This window comes from Erythrolamprus reginae, chromosome 7 (genome assembly GCF_031021105.1).
Source record: "Erythrolamprus reginae isolate rEryReg1 chromosome 7, rEryReg1.hap1, whole genome shotgun sequence".
NCBI lineage: Eukaryota > Metazoa > Chordata > Lepidosauria > Squamata > Dipsadidae > Erythrolamprus > Erythrolamprus reginae.
The window spans coordinates 13,429,073-13,447,283 of record NC_091956.1 but is presented as its reverse complement, the minus strand read 5'-3'; the positions used below and the strand labels follow the sequence as shown (position 1 = coordinate 13,447,283).

Sequence of the window (18,211 nt, the reverse complement as noted above, 5' to 3'; positions counted from 1 at the left end):
GTGGAAAAAAAAAAAAAGATCAACATGGTAATGACACCAGGGGTGGATTGCATTTACCGCCATGACCGCCATTTTAAGTTAGAATTTTAAGAACCTTTTAGTATATTAATTGGATAAAATGTACTGTTGTGTTTTTGCTATATGTTATCAGCCACCTTGAGTCCACGGAGGGGGCGGCATACAAGTCCAATAAATAAATAAATAAATAAATAACCAGCGCACTGTGAGAGTGGCTTCGACTCTCTGGCAGAGGGGCGGCATACAAATCCAAATAATAAATAAATAAATATTGTTTGTTTGTTTGTTTGTTTGTTTGTCACGTATGTATTGGTGGTATACAAAGATATAATATAATATAATATAATATAATATAATATAATATAATATAATATAATATAATATAATATAATATAATATAATATAATATAATATAATATAATATAATATAATATAATATAATATAATATAATATAATATAATATAATATAATATAATATAATATAATATAATATAATATAATATAATATAATATAATGTAATGTAATATAATATAATAATATTTATATACATGATGCTAGTAAAAGAGAGTTTCCTCCCAGGAGATTCCTAGAGAGGTCCCACGGAGGCTTCCCCCCGCCTTTTCCTGCCCTTTTTCCTCCCAGGAGATTCCTAGAGGCCCCACGGAGGCTTCTCCCTGCCTTTTCTGGCTCTGTTTCCTCCCAGGAGATTCCTAGAGAGGCCCCACGAAGGCTTCTCCCTGCCTTTTCTGACCCTGTTTCCTCCCAGGAGATTCCAAGAGAGGCCCCACGGAGGCTTCTCCCTGCCTTTTACGGCCCTGTTTCCTCCCAGGAGATTCCTAGAGAGGCCCCACGGAGGCTTCTCCCTGCCTTTTCCGGCCCTGTTTCCTCCCAGGAGATTCCTAGAGAGGCCCCACGGAGGCTTCTCCCTGCCTTTTCCTCCCCTTTTTCCTCCCAGGAGATTCCTAGAGAGGCCCCACAGAGGCTTCTCCCCGCCTTTTCCTGCCCTATTTCCTCCCAGGAGATTCCTAGAGAGGCCCCACGGAGGCTTCTCCCTGCCTTTTCCGGTTACAGTTTCAGAGGCTCGAGTTTGTAAGTGGAAAATAGTTCTTGAGAAGAGGCAAAAAAATATTGAATACCCGGTTCTTATCTAGAAATGTTCGTAGGTAGAGGCGTTCTTAGGTAGGGGTACCACTATATTATTCTTATTCATATGATTCCACTTTTCATATATTCTTTCACTTCATATCACATAGTTTTTAATTTGTTATCCAATTATACCATTTATTCCAAGTTTCATAATATTGTTTATTCTTCAGCCTGCGTATCGTAACCACGTCCCTTTTCTTGAGCAAACGCCATCATGCCAACACGGGTTACACTCATGAATGAATCACAATTTCAATTATTACCTCCCTAGGAACTATTGCTAACTGCAGGATTCAAATTGAGCTACTGTGTGTGAATGTGGCAAGTTTTTCCACATCTGCCGGGAAGATTCATCTCCTTTGCTACAAAGCCAGGGGTGCAGCCTTGACATAACGACAGCCACGCGATTGATGGGCAAGACAAATGACCACCTTGAATGTCTCGAAGAAACTGTGGAATTTAATCATCGTCTTCACACACCCTCCCTCAAAAGTTCCAAGGAAGAGAGAAAAGAAATACAGTGGTACCTTTACCTAAGAACACCTCTACTTACAAACTTTTCTAGATAAGAACCAGGTGTTCAAGATTTTTTTGCCTCTTTTCAGGAGCCATTTTTCACTTACAAATCTGAGCCTCTGACACTGTAACCGGAAAAGGCAGGGAGAAACCTCCAGGGGCCTCTCTAAGAATCTCCTGGAAGGAAACAGGGCCTCCACCCTCCCTGTGGTTTCCCCAATCACACACATTATTTGCTTTTACATTGATTCCTATGGGAAAAACTGCTTCTTCTTACAAACTTTTCTCTTAAGAACCTGGTCACAGAACGAATTAAGTTCGTAAGTAGAGGTACCACTGTATTTCATCTTTCGCATCCATCTTCATTGGTCACAAGTTTCCAGGAAGATAAATAAAATTGTATTTGGAATATTGTCTGTAGGGATTCTCAACTCATCCAGATCATGAATGTCCCAAAAGTCCTTTTTATTCAAGATGCAGCTGGACTTTCTTTGTTTTTTTTCTTTTGAAGATGTTTTGCTTCTCATCCAAGAAGCTTCTTCAATTCTGACTGGATGGTGGGGAATGGAAGGATTGATACTCCTTGCAGACAGCTAGTCATTTACATCCTTTTAGAGGGTCACTGAGGCACTTGGAGGTTCACCTATGTCTCCAGGGTCGCCTGCGTAGTGCTAATAATTGCTGTAATCTGCAATTTTTTTTCCTGGAAATCCCTTCCTACTCCCACACCATTCAAAGGGTCTTCATCCCAAGTTGAATAGCTAAAAAATCTATAGAGATTCTCAGTCCTAGACATCTAGAATACAGAAATATGTTTGCTAATCACTTGCAATCACACAAGGTTGAAAACAATTACCTTATATAATAAATCAAACATTGAGTTTTAAGTTTAGTAACTGAAATACATTATAAACCGGAACAATGCCCAGCAGACGCCATGCTACACCCTGCTTCAAAACAAGATTTCATTTATTTGTAAGTAGAAATAAATATTTCACAATATATAATTACATATTGTTTTTTGTGATTAATCACTATTGCTTTAATTATGTTCAATTTGTAACAATGAAAATATACTGCTCAAAAAAATAAAGGGAACACTCAAAGAACACACCCTAGATCTGAATGAATGAAATATTCTCATTGAATACTTTGTTCTGTACAAAGTTGAATGTGCACAACAGCAGGTGAAATTGATTGTCAATCAGTGTTGCTTCCTAAGTGGACAGTTTGATTTCACAGAAGTTTGATGTACTTGGAGTTATATTGTGTTGTTCAAGCGTTCCCTTTATTTTATTTTTTTTGAGCAGTGTACTTAAATTATTCACTTTATTTGTTCGTTAGGCTTAATATCCTTCAGCTTTTCCTGCCAGGAATTCAAGAAGAATGGGCACAGCAATCCCAATTCCACTCGCCCAATTCCATCCAATATAGGCGGCCCTCCTATTACGACCACAATTGAACCCAACATTCGTCAAGCATGTTTTGTCCCCCATTTTGCAACCTTCTTTGCTACGGTCGCTAACCGGATGATATGTTAGTAGCAGATATTAACAGTAACCCGGTCACTAAGTGAATCTGCCTTGATTTCGCTCATCAAAAGGTCGCAAACGGGGATCACGTGACACCCCCGGGACCGCCATAAATGCGAATCGGTTGCCTACTAGCTGAAGTCCTCTAGGGTAGGCAAAGTTGGCTCTTTTATGACTTATGGTCTTTAACTCCCAGAATTCCTGAGCCAATCGTGCTAGCACAGGAATTCTGGGAGTTGAAGTCCACGTGTCATAGAAAAGGCAACTTTGCCGACCACCTGCCCTAGGAGAGCGGCAGTAAGACCATTTTATTTTTTTTTTATTGTATTGTACAGTATTTGGATTTTTAGGGCGCCCTTGCGTGTTAGACTACGATTCCCATAAACCTTTGCAGCTGCCCGCCCCGTTCCCCTTCGCTGAGGCTGCCGGGAGAGCCGTAATAGCTCCCACCCTTGCGGTTAAGCCAATGGAACGCTTTCTCCGTCTCTGTGCTCAAGGCGGAAGCGCATCAGGCGCTGTCTTCACTTCCCGTTGCTTTATAGACTTACAAAAATTAGAGTGATTCTATCTTTTTCTCTCTCTCTCTCAGGTTGGCACTTCTGAGCCTAATTTCTGCGAAGAGTTTCTTAAGAAGAGGGGGGGTTTTCAGCAGAAGAAAAATTATTGGCGAGGCCCAGCTGCGACTACATAACCCGTCCCAAAGGGCAAGCAGCTGCGAGGGGGGGTGCACTGGAGGAAGGAAGCGGAGAGAGAGCGCGTGCATTTGCACCTCGTTGCAAAGCCGTTGCAAGTTTGCACCGGTGCAATTGCAGTGTTGCATACCCCTGTTTGCAATATCAGTGCAATTGCAATTTTTCAAAATCGGGGCGTGCGATTGCGCGTTGCAAAGCCGCTGCAACTTTGCAACATCGGTGCAATTGCAATGTTACAAACCCCCGGTTTGCAATAACGGTGCAATTGCAATTTTGCAAAATCCGGGCGTCTGAAGGGCATCGTCCCTCTCTGCACCTTTTGTCTATATTTCCTCCCAGCTGGAGAGGACCGGCGTTATTTCTTGGCTGACCCGCGTGGTTCCACGGGGCTGCAGTGCTTGCTTTTCGTCCGGACCGGACCAAGCCGGGGGAGGCGCCGAAGCTTTGCTGCCGGTAGTCTCCGCCGGGGTTGAGGGAACGATCGCAGGGTCCCTTTCCCCTTTGCACGAATCCGGATCCTGCGAAACTCCCACACTCACTCTGTACAGGTAGTCCTCGGGCTTGCGACGCTTCGTTTAGTGACCGTCCCAAATGGAGGGGAAAAGGGACTCGGGACCCTTAACCCTAACCCGTTTTCCCGGTGTTAAGTCCATAAAAACGAACGTAGGACCATTGAACTCTCCCCAGAGATCCTGTGGGATTCAAATTCAAGACGTTTGGAAACTGACTCGCACTTACGACCGGTGGCAGTGTCCCAGGGTCGCGAGATATTCCCCCTTTTGCGATCTTCGGACATGCCAAAGTCCACGGGAACCCAGATTTGTTTTTAACAACTGGGTTATTAACTTAACAACTGCAGCGATTCACTTAACGACGGTGGCAAATCGTAAAATGGGGCAAAACTCACTCAGCCATTGTTTCACCATTGAGTTGGGCTCAATTGTGGTCATAAGAGGAGGACTTCCTGTATTGTTGGATCCGTCTGTTGTTATTTTTATTTATTTATTTTGTCCAATACACAATGAGGGTTTTAGTAGGTATATATCTATATACACATAGTAAAATACATGATGAAGGTTATAGAGGAGATACTCATAGTAAAATATATCTAAGAAATAATAGAAAAGAAGTTATAGTAATAGAACATATCAATGAAAGAATAGAGGAAGAGATATAGGAATAGAAGAAAGGTATAGGAGATGTAGGAGAGCAATAGGACAGGGGACGGAAGGCACTCTAGTGCACTTGTACTCGCCCCTTACTGACCTCTTAGGAATCTGGATAGGTCAACCGTAGATAATCTAAGGGTAAAGTGTTGGGGGTTTGGGGATGGCACTATGGGGTCCGGTAATGAGTTCCACGCTTCGACAACTCGGTTACTGAAGTCATATTTCTTACAGTCAAGTTTGGAGCGGTTAATATTAAGTTTAAATCTGTTGTGTGCTCTTGTGTTGTTGTGGTTGAAGCTGAAGTAGTAGCCGACAGGCAGGACGTTGCAGCATATGATCTTGTGGGCAATACTTAGATCTTGTTTAAGGCGTCTTAGTTCTAAGCTTTCTAGGCCCAGGATTGAAAGTCTAGTCTCTCTATTTCGAGTGGAAGCTGAAGTAGTCGCCAACAGGCAGGACAATACTTTATTATTATTATTATTATTATTATTATTATTATTATTATTATTATTACTCAATACTGTAGTATGAAATTGCAGCTGGATGTTGTTTTTTAAAAATCAGGAAAAACACAATTCCTAACAGACACATTTTTATTTGTTTGTTTGGCTTATATGCAACTCTGTTGAGGGAGCAAAGTCTTTGTTATTATCTAGCTAGGCAGTACCAACCAGCTTTAAGTGCTGCCAAACTCCAAAAAGCTAAATACTAGAGATTGTTCTTGATACACACTGCTCAAAAAAATAAAGAGACCCCTTAAACCAGTGTTTTTCAACCAGTGTGCCGTGGCACACTAGTGTGCCGTGAGACATGGTCAGGTGTGCCGCGAAGCTCAGAGAAAGCAAACAAGAGAGAGAGAGAGAAAGAAAGAGAAAGAGAAAGCAAACAAGCGATAAAGCAAGCAAGAGAGAGAGAGAAAGAGAACAAGAGAGAAAGAAACCAAGAGAGAGAGAGAAAGAGAACAAGAGAGAAAGAAACCAAGAGAGAGAGAGAAAGAGAGAAAGAAAGCAAGAGAGAGAGCAAGAGAGAGAAAGAGAGGGAGGGAAGGTGGGAGAGAGAAAGTCATAAAGGGAGGGAGGGAGAGAGAAAGAGCAAAAAAGAGGAAAGAAGGAAGAGAGAAAGAAAGAGGGATGGAGAGAGAGAAAAAAGAGGAAGGGAGAGAAATAGAGCGAAAGGGAGGAAGAGAGAATTTTTTTGTCCAATTTTTTTTAGCGCCCCCCCCCCCCCCCCCTCTCAATGTGCCCCATGGTTTTGTAAATGTAAAAAATGTGCCGTGGCTCAAAAAATGTTGAAAATCACTGCCTTAAACAACACAATATAACTTCAAGTAAATCAAACTTCTGTGAAATCAAACTCCACTTAGGAAGCAACACTGATTAACAATCAATTTCACCTGCTGTTGTGCACATTCAACTTTGTACAGAACAAAGTATTCCGTGACAATATTTCATTTATTCAGATCTAGAATGTGTTCTTCGTGTGTTCCCTTTATTTTTTTGAGCAGTGTATAACAACAACAACCGTTGGTAGGGACCTTGGAGGTCTTCTAGTCCAACCTCCTGCTTAGGCGGGAAACCCTGCACTACTTCAGACAAATGGTTATCCAACATCTGCTTAAAAACTTAAGAGTGTTTGAGAATTCACAATTACTGGAGGCAAGCTGTTCAACGGATCAGTTCTAACTATCAGGCAATTTCTCCTTAGTTCTAAGTTGCCTCTCTGCTTGATTAGTTTCCATCCATTGCTTCGTGTTCTACCCTCAGGTGCTTTGGAGAATAGGTTGACTCCCTCTTTTTTGTGGCAACCCCCGAGATACTGGAACACTGCTATCATGTCTCCCTTGGTCCTTCTTTTCATTAAATTAGCCATGCCCAGTTCTTGCAACTGTTCTTCATATGTTTTAGCCTCCAGTCCCCTAATAATAACAAATAATAATTTATTGTCATTGTCAAAACAGCGAATTGTCATTGGCAGCGAAAGTCGTGTGACTCCCAGAGACCAGTCCCACCATACATAAAATTAGAATAGGTACATTTAAAAATAGAATAAAAAAATAGAGTAAAATGTCCCCCCACTACAAATTCCCCACCCTAAACCACTCAACCATCTACATGACAAACCGAATAATATTGTCCAACAGTTCACTGATGGTGACCCTTTAGTTCGTTGTTAATTGCGAGTATAGCTCTGGGATAAAAACTATTCATGAAACATGTGGTCCGAGTTCTAGTTGTTCTGTATCTTCTGCCAGAAGGCAACAGTTCAAAAAGATTGTAAGCAGGATGAGAAGAGTCTTTGAGAATGGTCTGCACCTTCCTAGAACAGCGAGATGTGAAGATGTCATCCAGGGCGGGTAGCTGGAGCCCAATGATGTTCTGGGCAGTTTTAATAATTCTCTGTAGAGCTTTTTTGTTCGCTACAGAGCTGCTCCCATACCAAGCTAGTATGCCGTATGTCAAGACACTCTCAATGGTGCTGCGATAGTAGGACAACAGTAGATGCTGAGATAAATTTATCTTCCTGAGCATTCTCAGGAAGTACAGCCTCTTTTGTGCCTTCTTCACAAGCATGTTAACATTCATAGTCCATGAGAGGTCCTCTGAGATATAAGTGCCCAGAAATTTGAAACTACCAGCTTTGTCTTTGTTGCTCTTCTCTGCACTCTTTCTAGAATCTCAACATCCTTTTTGCATCGTGGCGACCAAAACTGAATGCAGGATTCCAAGTGTGGCCTTACCAAGGCCTTATAAAGTGGTATTAACCCTCCATGTGATCTTAATTCTCTCCCTCTTTGATGCAGCCTAGAACTGTGTTGGACTTTTTGGCAGCTGCAGCACACGGCTGGCTCCTATTTCAATGGTTGTCCACTAGAACTCCAAGATCCCTCTCTCAGTTACTACTGTTGAGCAATGTACTACATATACTGTACCTGCACATTTTGTTTTTCTTTCCTAAAGGTAGAACCTGACTTTTTTCACCGTTGAATTTCATTTTGTTAGATACCGCCCATTGTTCATGTTAGTCAATAATCCTTCTATATTTTGCGCCTATCTTCTGGAGTTTTGGCTGTTCCTGCCAGTTTGGTGTTATCTGCAGATTAGATACGTTCCCCATGTATCCCCTTGTCCATCTCATTGATGAAGATGTTGAAGAGTACTGGGCCTAATATCTAAGTTAGGTAATTGTTCTGCCGGCGTGTTTCAACCGCCTGTAATTACAGGGTAATTAGTCCAGGAAGACACACACCACACGATAAAAGGAAAACCTAAAAGTTTTTATAAACAGAAAAACAGAAACAGCTCCCTTTTTAAATGTCAAAGGGATTTTCTGGTACACACAAGGCACAGGTTAAATGCAATCCAATTGCTCACCCAATACAAACAAATTGAGTCCAATTCTAAAGTCCAGAGAGTCCACACACAATCTTGAACAGCACAAAAACCACGATCTTGATGAAACAATGAATCAGATAAACTGCCAGGAGGCTAAAACACCAAGCTGCACTTTTATCTGTAGCACTAATTACAGCAGCCCCACCCAACCACAAGTGGCCTCATTTTCTCTTGTAATAATCCTTCAGTTGTTGTCTCCTATGCATCACTCTACGCATGCGTGGATGTGTCATTAATTCTTGTTCAGAATCCAGGGATGATACAGATCAGTGGTCCCCAAACTACGGCCCGCGGGCCACATGCGGCCCGCTGAGGCCATATATCCAGCCCGCGGGTGTGTGACAGGAAACCAGAAAACCTTGTATAGCCAATCAGATGTTAACAAAAGAAAATTAAAAACAAAACATAAACATATATGAATTTCAGACTTCTTCCCCCCCCTCTAAATAGTACCCATTTTGCTTTTTACTTTAAAATAAGGTATGTGCAGTGTGCATAGGGATTTGTTCATAGATTTTTTTTATAGTCCAGCCCTCCAACAGTCCGAGGGACAGTGAACTGGCCCCCTGTGTAAAAAGTTTGGTTCCATCAGGAGCAAAACAGGCCTGCGGCATGTGGATGTTTCCCCTACATCCACCTGCACATTCCTTGGGGCAGGAGCTGGGCCAGAGCTAACCACAACAGGTAATATAGATTACCTAACTCCGATATTAATACAGATAGTCCTCGAGTTACAACCACAATTGAGCCCAAAATGTATCTTGCATGATGCTTATAGTATTCAGAAGAGGTGGGCTCCTGCTGATACGGCTAATTGTGTGCAGCTGCACAGTTCTGGTGCATGAGTATGGAATCAAGTGCAATTTTACTTCCCGCACCTGTGCAGGTAGCAAAATCTCGCACGGAGTGGTGGAATTATCACTGTGTCAGTTTGCTGCAATTGAAACTGTTATCCATTATTTTTTTAAGGTCACCTCCATCACATAAAAAGAAGAAAAAGAACCAATCAGAATCAACGGAAACCCAAGAGCATAAAAAGAGGAGGAAATTTAAATTTCAACTAAATTTAATTTATAGGAACCTCATTCACATCCATATCTTTCTCTCATTACAAGTCACCCTGGTTTCTGTCGCCTTATAACTCGCTCTCCGGGAAGTGACTGTCCCCCAGGATATAAATATATACACATATACTGTACAGCAAATTTAGAGAAAGAAAAATTGGAGCAACCGATGTATATTTGTACAAGAAAAACGAAAGTGGTTTTTTTGCGGGATTTATCCCTTCTATCCACCTGTACGAAGAGGAAATGGACACAGTGAATCTCTGGTGGGTTTTTGCCTTTTGAATGTTCTCTTTTTAAGAGTGCCTACCTCTGTCTTTTGGGGGAATTTGGACTAAAACTTCCTGCGGTCATTTATAGAAATGAATATATCTGCAGAAGCGTTATTCTGAATCGTTTTCTTGGTTCAGCCTGGACCTTGGAATTAATCTGGAAGGATGCCTTCACTCCTCAAAAGAGCCTTCTATATTTCCCTGAGGTGTCCAATATCCCAAAATGCTACTTTTCTTTCATACCTTTCTCTTCGGACATTAAAACCTTCTCTACATCATGTTGCTCCGTCAAGGAAATATTGTGCAAGGGCAAACAAGGTAATTGCAATGTGTTATTTGCTTGTACCCAACTGTTGGGGGAGAGAGTTTGTTTATTGATTGATTGGATTGGATTTGTCAAACATGTACAGGATATTAGTAGTTTGTATAAACATAACATGTAAAAAGTAACGATAAAACAGGACAGTAGGACAGGGACAGTAGGCACACCCCTTACAGACCTCTTAGAAACAGGACAGGGTCGACAGTAGGCAAACTAAGGTTAAAGTTTTTGGGGGTTTGGGGAAGAAACCATAGAGTCAGGTAGTGCATTCCAGGCATTGATCACTCTGTTGCTGAAGTCGTATTTTCTGCAATCGAATTTGGAGCGGTTTACATTGAGTTTGAATCTATCTACCCGGATTGTGGGGGCAATAGCCTAGCTCTGTTAAAAAAGTGCTATTGCTAACATGTTGTAAGCCGTCCTGAGTCTAAGGAGAAGGGCGGCATAAAAATCGAATGAATGAATGAATGAATGAATGAATGAATGAATGAATGAATGAATGAAGTACTCATTTATTGCTGCAGTTGACGGTGAAGTAGTCATTAACAGGAAGGACATTTTGGTATATGATTTTATGAACTATATCTAGATCAGAACGGAGGCGACGTAGTTGTAAGCAGCTTTTAATTCCTTCGTGTTTTTCCTTTTTAATCTTTTTTTTTAGGATACAGTGGATATGTCATTGTTCCCTGCAGAAAATATTAGAAATTTTAGCATAATCGCCCATGTGGATCATGGAAAGAGTACGTTAGCAGATCGGCTTCTGGAAATAACAGGTGCAGTACTTTTTTATAAAACGTGTGTCTCTCCCTTTGCCTATTCAGTTATGCCTTGTTATTGCCCACATCATGATCCTCAAAATGTCTTCCACCACTAACCATGGGAGCAGCCGTTTAGGTCCCACAGAGTCGGTCTCCTCCAGGTCCCATCAGCCAGACAGTGTCAGCTGGCGGGGCCAAGGGGAAGAACCTTCTCTGTGGCGGCCCTGGCTCTCTGGAACGAACCCCCTCCAGAGATATGTACCGCCCCTTCCCTCCTGGTCTTTCGTAAAGCTCTGAAGACCTACCTCTGGCATGGGGGCCATGAGTGATGAGATTGTCTCCGGACGATGTTATAAATGATTGAATTGGATGAATGTGGATGACTGAACATGGGGGGTTTCTAGAATTTTTATTAATTTTGTATAATTTAAAAAAAAAATTAGATTTCTGCACATATGTTGTTTGCATTTATAATGTTGTACGCCGCCCTGAGTCGCCTCGAGAAAGATGGCATAGAAATCTAATAGATAGAGAGATGGATGGGTGGGTGGGTGGGTGGATGGATGGATGGATGGACGGACGGACAGAGAGACAGATAGAGAGACAGACAGATAAGGTAGGCAGGCAGGCGGACGGACGGACGGATGGACGGAGATGATAGATAGATGAGATACATAGATATAGAGATGATAGGTAGATAGATAGATAGATAGATAGATAGATAGATAGATAGATAGATAGATAGATAGATAGATAGATAGATAGATAGATAGATAGAGAAGGATTAGATAGATAGATAGATAGATAAGATAGATAGAAAGATTAGATAGATAGATAGATAGATAGATAGATAGATAGATAGATAGATAGATAGATAGATAGATAGATAGATAGATAGATAGATAGAAGGATTAGATAGATAGATAGATAGATAGATAGATAGATAGATAGATAGATAGATAGATAGATAGATAGATAGATAGATAGATAGATAGATAGATAGATAAGATAGATAGAAAGATTGGATAGATAGATAGATAGATAGATAGATAGATAGATAGATAGATAGATAGATAGATAGATAGATAGATAGATAGATAGATGTGGCAGACAATTATTCATTTCCTTGTTGGACAGATTTGTTAACCTGCAGTGAGAGATAAACTTTTTTTGCTGGGCTGCCTGAATTCCTAATTAAACGAATCTTGGAGTTCACTTCAGAGTTTTTGTCGTGTTTTGGGAGCTGGGTCAGAATATCTGGGAAAACAACACAGCTCTGTCTCTTCTCCCAATGAATATTAATCAAGGTCTCTCTCTGATCTTCCAGGAGCAATTGCCAAAACAGACCATAATAAGCAGGTGCTGGATAAATTGCAAGTAGAACGCGAGAGAGGCATTACCGTGAAAGCTCAGACGGCTTCCCTCGTTTATAACCACCAAGGGACAAATTACCTCTTAAATCTCATCGATACGCCTGTAAGTGCACTGTTGGTTATAACTGGGAAGACTTGCCGCGAAGCTAAAAGCCAAAATCGGGGGCCGGCATCCAACTCTTGGGTTGCTGGAACAGCTGGGTCCAGTGCCTGGTGCGTGAATGTGGAGAAGGCAAGAGGAGAGGAGAGCAGTGGAAATCTATGGGCCAGTCCTTGGGACAGAAGAGCCACCCTAGCTCTGGGGATAAAAGGAAGGGGGCAGAGATGAATATAGATAGGGCAGAGAACTATGAGGGTCGCTCAGAAAGTAATGCACCACATTTTTTTTTCTTCAACAATTATTTATTGGACACAATGAAACTTACACACAAGAAAGAATGATGTTTCTTCTACACTCCCTATTTTTCCACGTCATCTCCGTCCCGTTCTATGGCCTTCCTCCAGCGAGACACAAAGGCCCTGTCACTACCACTCTTTGTTCTGGCCGCGAAGCCATTTCTGCACCTTCGTCATCCTCAAAATGTCTTCAGCGACTAACCGTACTTCTGTCGACTGCAGGCTCTCCATCAACTGTACACAAACGTTTGTGAGTGTTCCCAACAGTCTCTTTCTCCGCTGTGAGAAATTCAGTGACTACACGCTGCTTGTAACGTACAGTGGTACCTCATGATACGAAACCCCCGTGATACGAACCCCCTGTGATACGAACATTTCAAGATACAAACCCGGGGTTCGGAAATTTTTTGCCTCTTCATACGAACTTTATTTGACTTATGAACCCACCACAGATCGCAAAATGGCACTCTGCTGGGCGCCGCTGCCCGGCTGTCACCTTTTAAAACAGCCGGGGGGCTTCTTGGCATTCTCCCGAACCCGAACTTTTGCCAAACTTTTCGGGTTCGGGAGGCTGCCGAGAAGCGCCGCCGCCCGCCTGTCACCTTCTGAAACAGCCGGGGGGCTTCTCGGCATTCTCCCGAACATCGAACGCAGACGTTCGGCAAAAGTTCTGGTTCGGGTTCCGGAGGCCGCCGAGAAGCGCCCAGCTGTTTCAGAAGGTTACAGCCGCCGGCGGCGCCCGGCGAACCGCCATTTTTACAATCAGCGGCGGCGTTTTCGGCCGATCTGGAGGCTGAAACGGAGGTTGGGAATTCCAATAGGGAATTCCATGGGCGGAGCTTTGACGTCACGAAGACGTCCTTCCTGGAGGCCATGTTTCGGCCGACCAGGAATGACGGCCAGCGGAGCGCCATTTTGCGATTTTTTTTTTTCCCCCTTGCACGCATTAATCGCTTTTACATTGTTTCCTATGGGAAACATTGTTTCGTGTTACGAACTTTCCGCCTTACGAACCTCCTTCCGGAACCAATTAGGTTCGTAAGACGAGGTATTACTGTATATCGCTTACAGATGCAATTTCGAAACACTGCTGCTGCAGCTACGCTTCTTCTTCTGTCTGAAGAAACGCAAAATTTACACACGCACAAAATTTACACACACACTCAAATAATGTGTATTTAAAGTTTCGCATTCATACCATTACTGTAGGCTGAGGGGGGAAAAGTGGTGTATTGCCTTCTGGGCGACCCTCGTACTCATCTCCTGGACAGACTTGTTAGCCTGAAATGAGAAACTTTTTGCCATGGCTGCTGGCACGCCTGATAAAGGAATAATTGCTTCAACTACAGAGAGTTTATTGTGTTTGGGGAGCTGCCTCAGAACAGTACCTGTGAGAAGACGAGTGCGGACATTCAGTAATGAATTAAAATTGGTTTGGAACTCTTCTGATAAATAACCAGGCCACATGAGAACTTCCCAGCAATCTCTTGATGCCCTTCCTCAGATGTTTCTTCCTTTCTGCTCAGGGCCACGTGGATTTTAACTATGAAGTTTCACGATCATTATCAGCTTGCCAAGGAGTCCTGTTGGTCGTGGATGCAAACCAGGTAGGTTTTCAAAATTAAGCTGAGTGTTGTTTCTAAAGGCGTGAAAAGGTTTCCTCTTCCAAATATAGGCTATGAAGAACTGGCTCACCAAACAAATAGTTTCTTTTAACAACCCCATAATCCCCTGCGGAGTAGAATCTGAGCCATAGAAAGTAGCTAGCACAGTGATGGCGAACCTATGACACGCGTGTCAGCACTGACACGCATAGCCATTTTCAGTGACACGCGGCCGTTAAGGAAGTCAGGTGTCCATTTTTCCAGATGAAGAAATATCGTCGCTTCGCGTTCCCTTTCATTGGGTGAGCCGATTCTTTCCATTAGAACGAAACCTGTTCCTTCCAAAGAGCCCCTTTCTCTCTCTCTCTCCTTCCTTCCTTCTTCCCTCCCTTCCTCCTTTTGCCTCCTCCTTCCCTCCCGTCTTTTCCCTTCTTTTGAAGTTTGCTCTTTGCTTGCTTTTTCTGTCAAACCTTTGCAAGGATATCTGTCCCAGGCTTCTGGACATAACCTGCAATTCACGTGAGAATTCGCCGTTTCAGTGAGTCTTTGGGGCAAGGGCGCCCCGCCCTCTCCTGCAGGAGTTTTTTTTTAAAAGAGTCCGGGGACTATTCTGCAAAGTGAAAGTAAGACTCGGCGAAGCTTGTTTGTTGACTTGAGGTCAAAGCTTGAGAATCTAGAAAGGTGCCGCTTGGAGAATCAAGAGGGATTGCCACTATGAACAGGAAATTTGGAGTGCCTGGAATCGGTTACCAGACACTTTTAGCACAAAATTATGTTTTTTTTCTCAAGGTGACACACCACCCGAGTTATGCTGGGTTTTTTGGCGAATTTTGACACACCAAGCTCAAAAGGTTGCCCATCACTGAGCTAGCAGAATGTTTTAATTGCCGGATGCCTTTCCCCGTCGCCAGTGAGGAGTTTTGTTCGGTGAAATATCTGCCTCTTTGTAGGATCAAACTCACAGCCTCCTGATTGTGAGGTGAGAGCTCCACCACTAGGCCACCACACCAGTCACCAAACAAATGACTTCATTAAATAACTTTTAAAAACATGGACCAGAAGGGTTCTCTCATAAGTCTTGTAAAAGAAACAGGTTTGGTGACCTTAGTCAAGAGTCTTAAAACTGGCAGTTGGAACAGAGTTCTGTTCAGGTGGGGAGAGACAGTAGAATGTCTAAACTCGCAGCCCGCAGGCCAGATGAGTCACACGCTGGCCACGCCCACACCCAGTTTAGCAAAGGGGTAAGTAACATCAGAGCGTGTTAATATAAGGAAACTGGCAGTTGGAACAGAGTTCTTTTCAGGTGGGGAGGGGGAGTAGAATGTCTAACTCCTTAGCATCAGAGTATGTTAATAGAATATTGTATAAGAAATACTAATGATCTGGTAGACATTTCAAAAAATCCTTAGTGAGCATCTAGAGGAACATGCCAAGTTTTAAGTTTGTAAGATTTATAAGTTCTGGAGATTTCGTGATGAATGAGTGATTTTTGGCTTTTATATAGAGGGAGATACAAAATGGTCAGATTTTGCTTTCTTATATGGACATGTTTGCCCAAACCAATTAAAAATATTTTTCAGCCAAGAATTTTTTTAAAAAAATGTTTACATCGTTTGAAAAACTTTTTGATCTTTTGAAGGGCAAAACATAACATACGGTGCCTATCCCTAACTCCCAAATATTTGGTTTAAAAGGAGGGAGCAAAATTTTCCCCATGAGATATCATCACTCGTGGCCTTTTTAAAACGATTTTTATTTTGGTGTTTTGGACACCAAAATATAAAGAATTATTAGATGAACAAATGAAATTAAAAACAAGGCTTAACTTACAAGAAGAAGGGTTTAAAATAGATTGGTGGCAATACACACAGATACAGTCAAAATTTCAAAGAGATAGTAAAACATATATGTTTAATAAGAGTAAAAAAAAATTAGGTAGTTTATTAACTACAAATCAAAAGAAATCAATAGGGAAAGCATACAAATATATGACTGAATATAAAAATATAGATTTGACTCTTAAAGATAATATGATAAATTGGTGCAAAAATATAGGGAGAGAAATTGACGTGGAAACATGGGAGAAAGTTTGGATCACAAATTGGAAAATGACGAAATCAGTTTCTTTAAAAGAAAACCAAATTAAGATTTTTTACAGGTGGCATCTCCCACCGAATAGAATCGCCAAAATGTTCCCAAATCTATCCCCAAAATGCTGGAAATGTAAAAAAGGAAAAAGGTTCTTATTATCATCAATGGTGGACCTGTAATAAAGTTAAGACATATTGGAAAATGATAGAAAAAATGTTAAAAGAGATTGTACTACAAGAAATAGGAAAAACCCCAGAATTTTATTTGTTAGGCATAACTACCGTATTTTTCGCTCTATAAGACGCACCTGCTGATAAGACGCACCTAGATTTTAGAGGAGGAAAATAGAAAAAAAATATTTTGAGCCAAAAAGTGGGCTAAAGAAAAGTTTGGACAAAAAAAATCTCTCTCTTCCTCCCTTTCGCTCTGTTTCTCCCTCCCTCATTCTCTTTCTTCCCTTCTTTCTCCATCCCTCTTTCTTTCTTTCTTCCTCTCTTTTTTGCTCTCTCCCTCCTTCCCTCCTTCTATGTCTTTCTCTCTCCCTTGCTCTCTCTCTCTCTCTCTGTCTCTCTTGCTATCTCTTTCTTGCTTTTTTCTCTCTCTCTCTCACTCTCTTCCTTCCTCACTCATCTTTCTCTTTCTTTCTCTTTCTTTCTTCCTCTCTCACACTCTCTTCCTTCCTCTCTCATCTCTCTTTCTTTCTCTCTCTCTCTTTATCTCTCCCCCTCTTTCTCTATCTTTCCCCCTCTTGCTCTTCTCTATTTTTCTCACTTTCCCTCTCTTGTTTTCTTTCTCGCTCTCTTGCTTTCTCTCTCTTTCTCTCTTGTTTTCTTTCTCTCGTTCTCTCTCTTGCTATCTCTTTCTCTCCCCCCTTTCTCTCTCTCATTTTCTCTTGTTTTCTCTCTCACACTTTCTCTCTCTCTTGCTATCTCTTTCTCTACCCCCTCTTTCTCTCTCTCTCTCTTTCTCACTTTCTATCTTGCTCTGTCGCTCTCACTCTCTCGTTCTCAGGAGGCTAGCGAAAGTGATTTTTCCAAGGGTGCACCCGAAGCCGCGGCCGTCCCCCTGCCCCGCGCCTCTAGCCCCCTCGCGCCCCTGGCCTCTCGCTGCTGCCTTCGCCGAAAGCGCTTTTCTCCCGGGCTCTCAGCGAGGGGGCTGCAGGAGAGGCGGCAAAGGCGATCTCTCTCGTTCTCCGGAGGCTGGCAAAAGTGATTTTCAATGTCGGAGGCGCGGTCCGGCGTGCGCTCTCCCCCTCCCCCTGTCACATTCAAAGTAAGCCGGCAGGGGGATGGGGAGAGAGAGCACGCCGGACCGCGCCTCCGACATTGAAAATCACTTTTGCCAGCCTCCGGAGAACGAAAGAGATCGCCTTCGCCGCCTCTCCTGCAGCCCCCTTGCTGAGAGCCCGGGAGAAAAGGCAGCGGGAGTAGCCAGGAGCGCGAGGGTGCGTCCGACTAGCTCCTTTCGGCCCAGCATCCCGGGCCAAGCGGCTGCCTTCCGTCACTGAGCCTGGCTCGCCCGGAAGATCGTAGCTGGCTTCCTTCGCCGGCGCAGGCAACACGCGCTACGATCTTCCGGCCGAGCCAGGCTCAGTGACGGAAGGCAGCCGCTTGGCCCGGGATGCTGGGCCGAAAGGAGCCGGGCTTGAAGATCGCAGCGCGCGTTGGCTGCGGTGGCGAGGGCTTGCGATGGAGGGTGGAGGAAGCGGCCATGGGAGGGCGAGCTGCCTCAGGGAGGAGGATCGAGCGGGAACAGGTGGGGGCTGGAATTTCTCCGCTGGGAAGAAGCGGCGATGGAGGGGTTCGTATCTTCGCCGCCCCCCCTCTGCTCCAGCGCCTCCCCCCCTCCCTGCCTGCATCTT

At 43.0% G+C, this 18,211-nt stretch overlaps 1 protein-coding gene across 3 annotated transcripts in view; it reads left to right on the top strand.

The window, feature by feature from the left end:
• Positions 1-4,246: 4,246 nt before the first annotated feature.
• Positions 4,247-18,211, top strand: part of GUF1 (GTP binding elongation factor GUF1) — a 58,980-nt gene continuing 45,015 nt past the window's right edge. The window contains exons 1-5 of one of the 3 annotated variants that reach the window (XM_070757039.1): positions 4,247-4,454; positions 9,437-10,121; positions 10,790-10,901; positions 12,214-12,362; positions 14,182-14,262. In XM_070757039.1, coding sequence (XP_070613140.1) covers positions 9,969-10,121; positions 10,790-10,901; positions 12,214-12,362; positions 14,182-14,262 — 495 coding nt within the window. In that variant the 5' untranslated portion in view covers positions 4,247-4,454; positions 9,437-9,968. The remainder of the gene's footprint in view (positions 4,455-9,436; positions 10,122-10,789; positions 10,902-12,213; positions 12,363-14,181; positions 14,263-18,211) is intronic. The other 2 variants (XM_070757040.1, XM_070757041.1) reach the window with 2 other exon arrangements.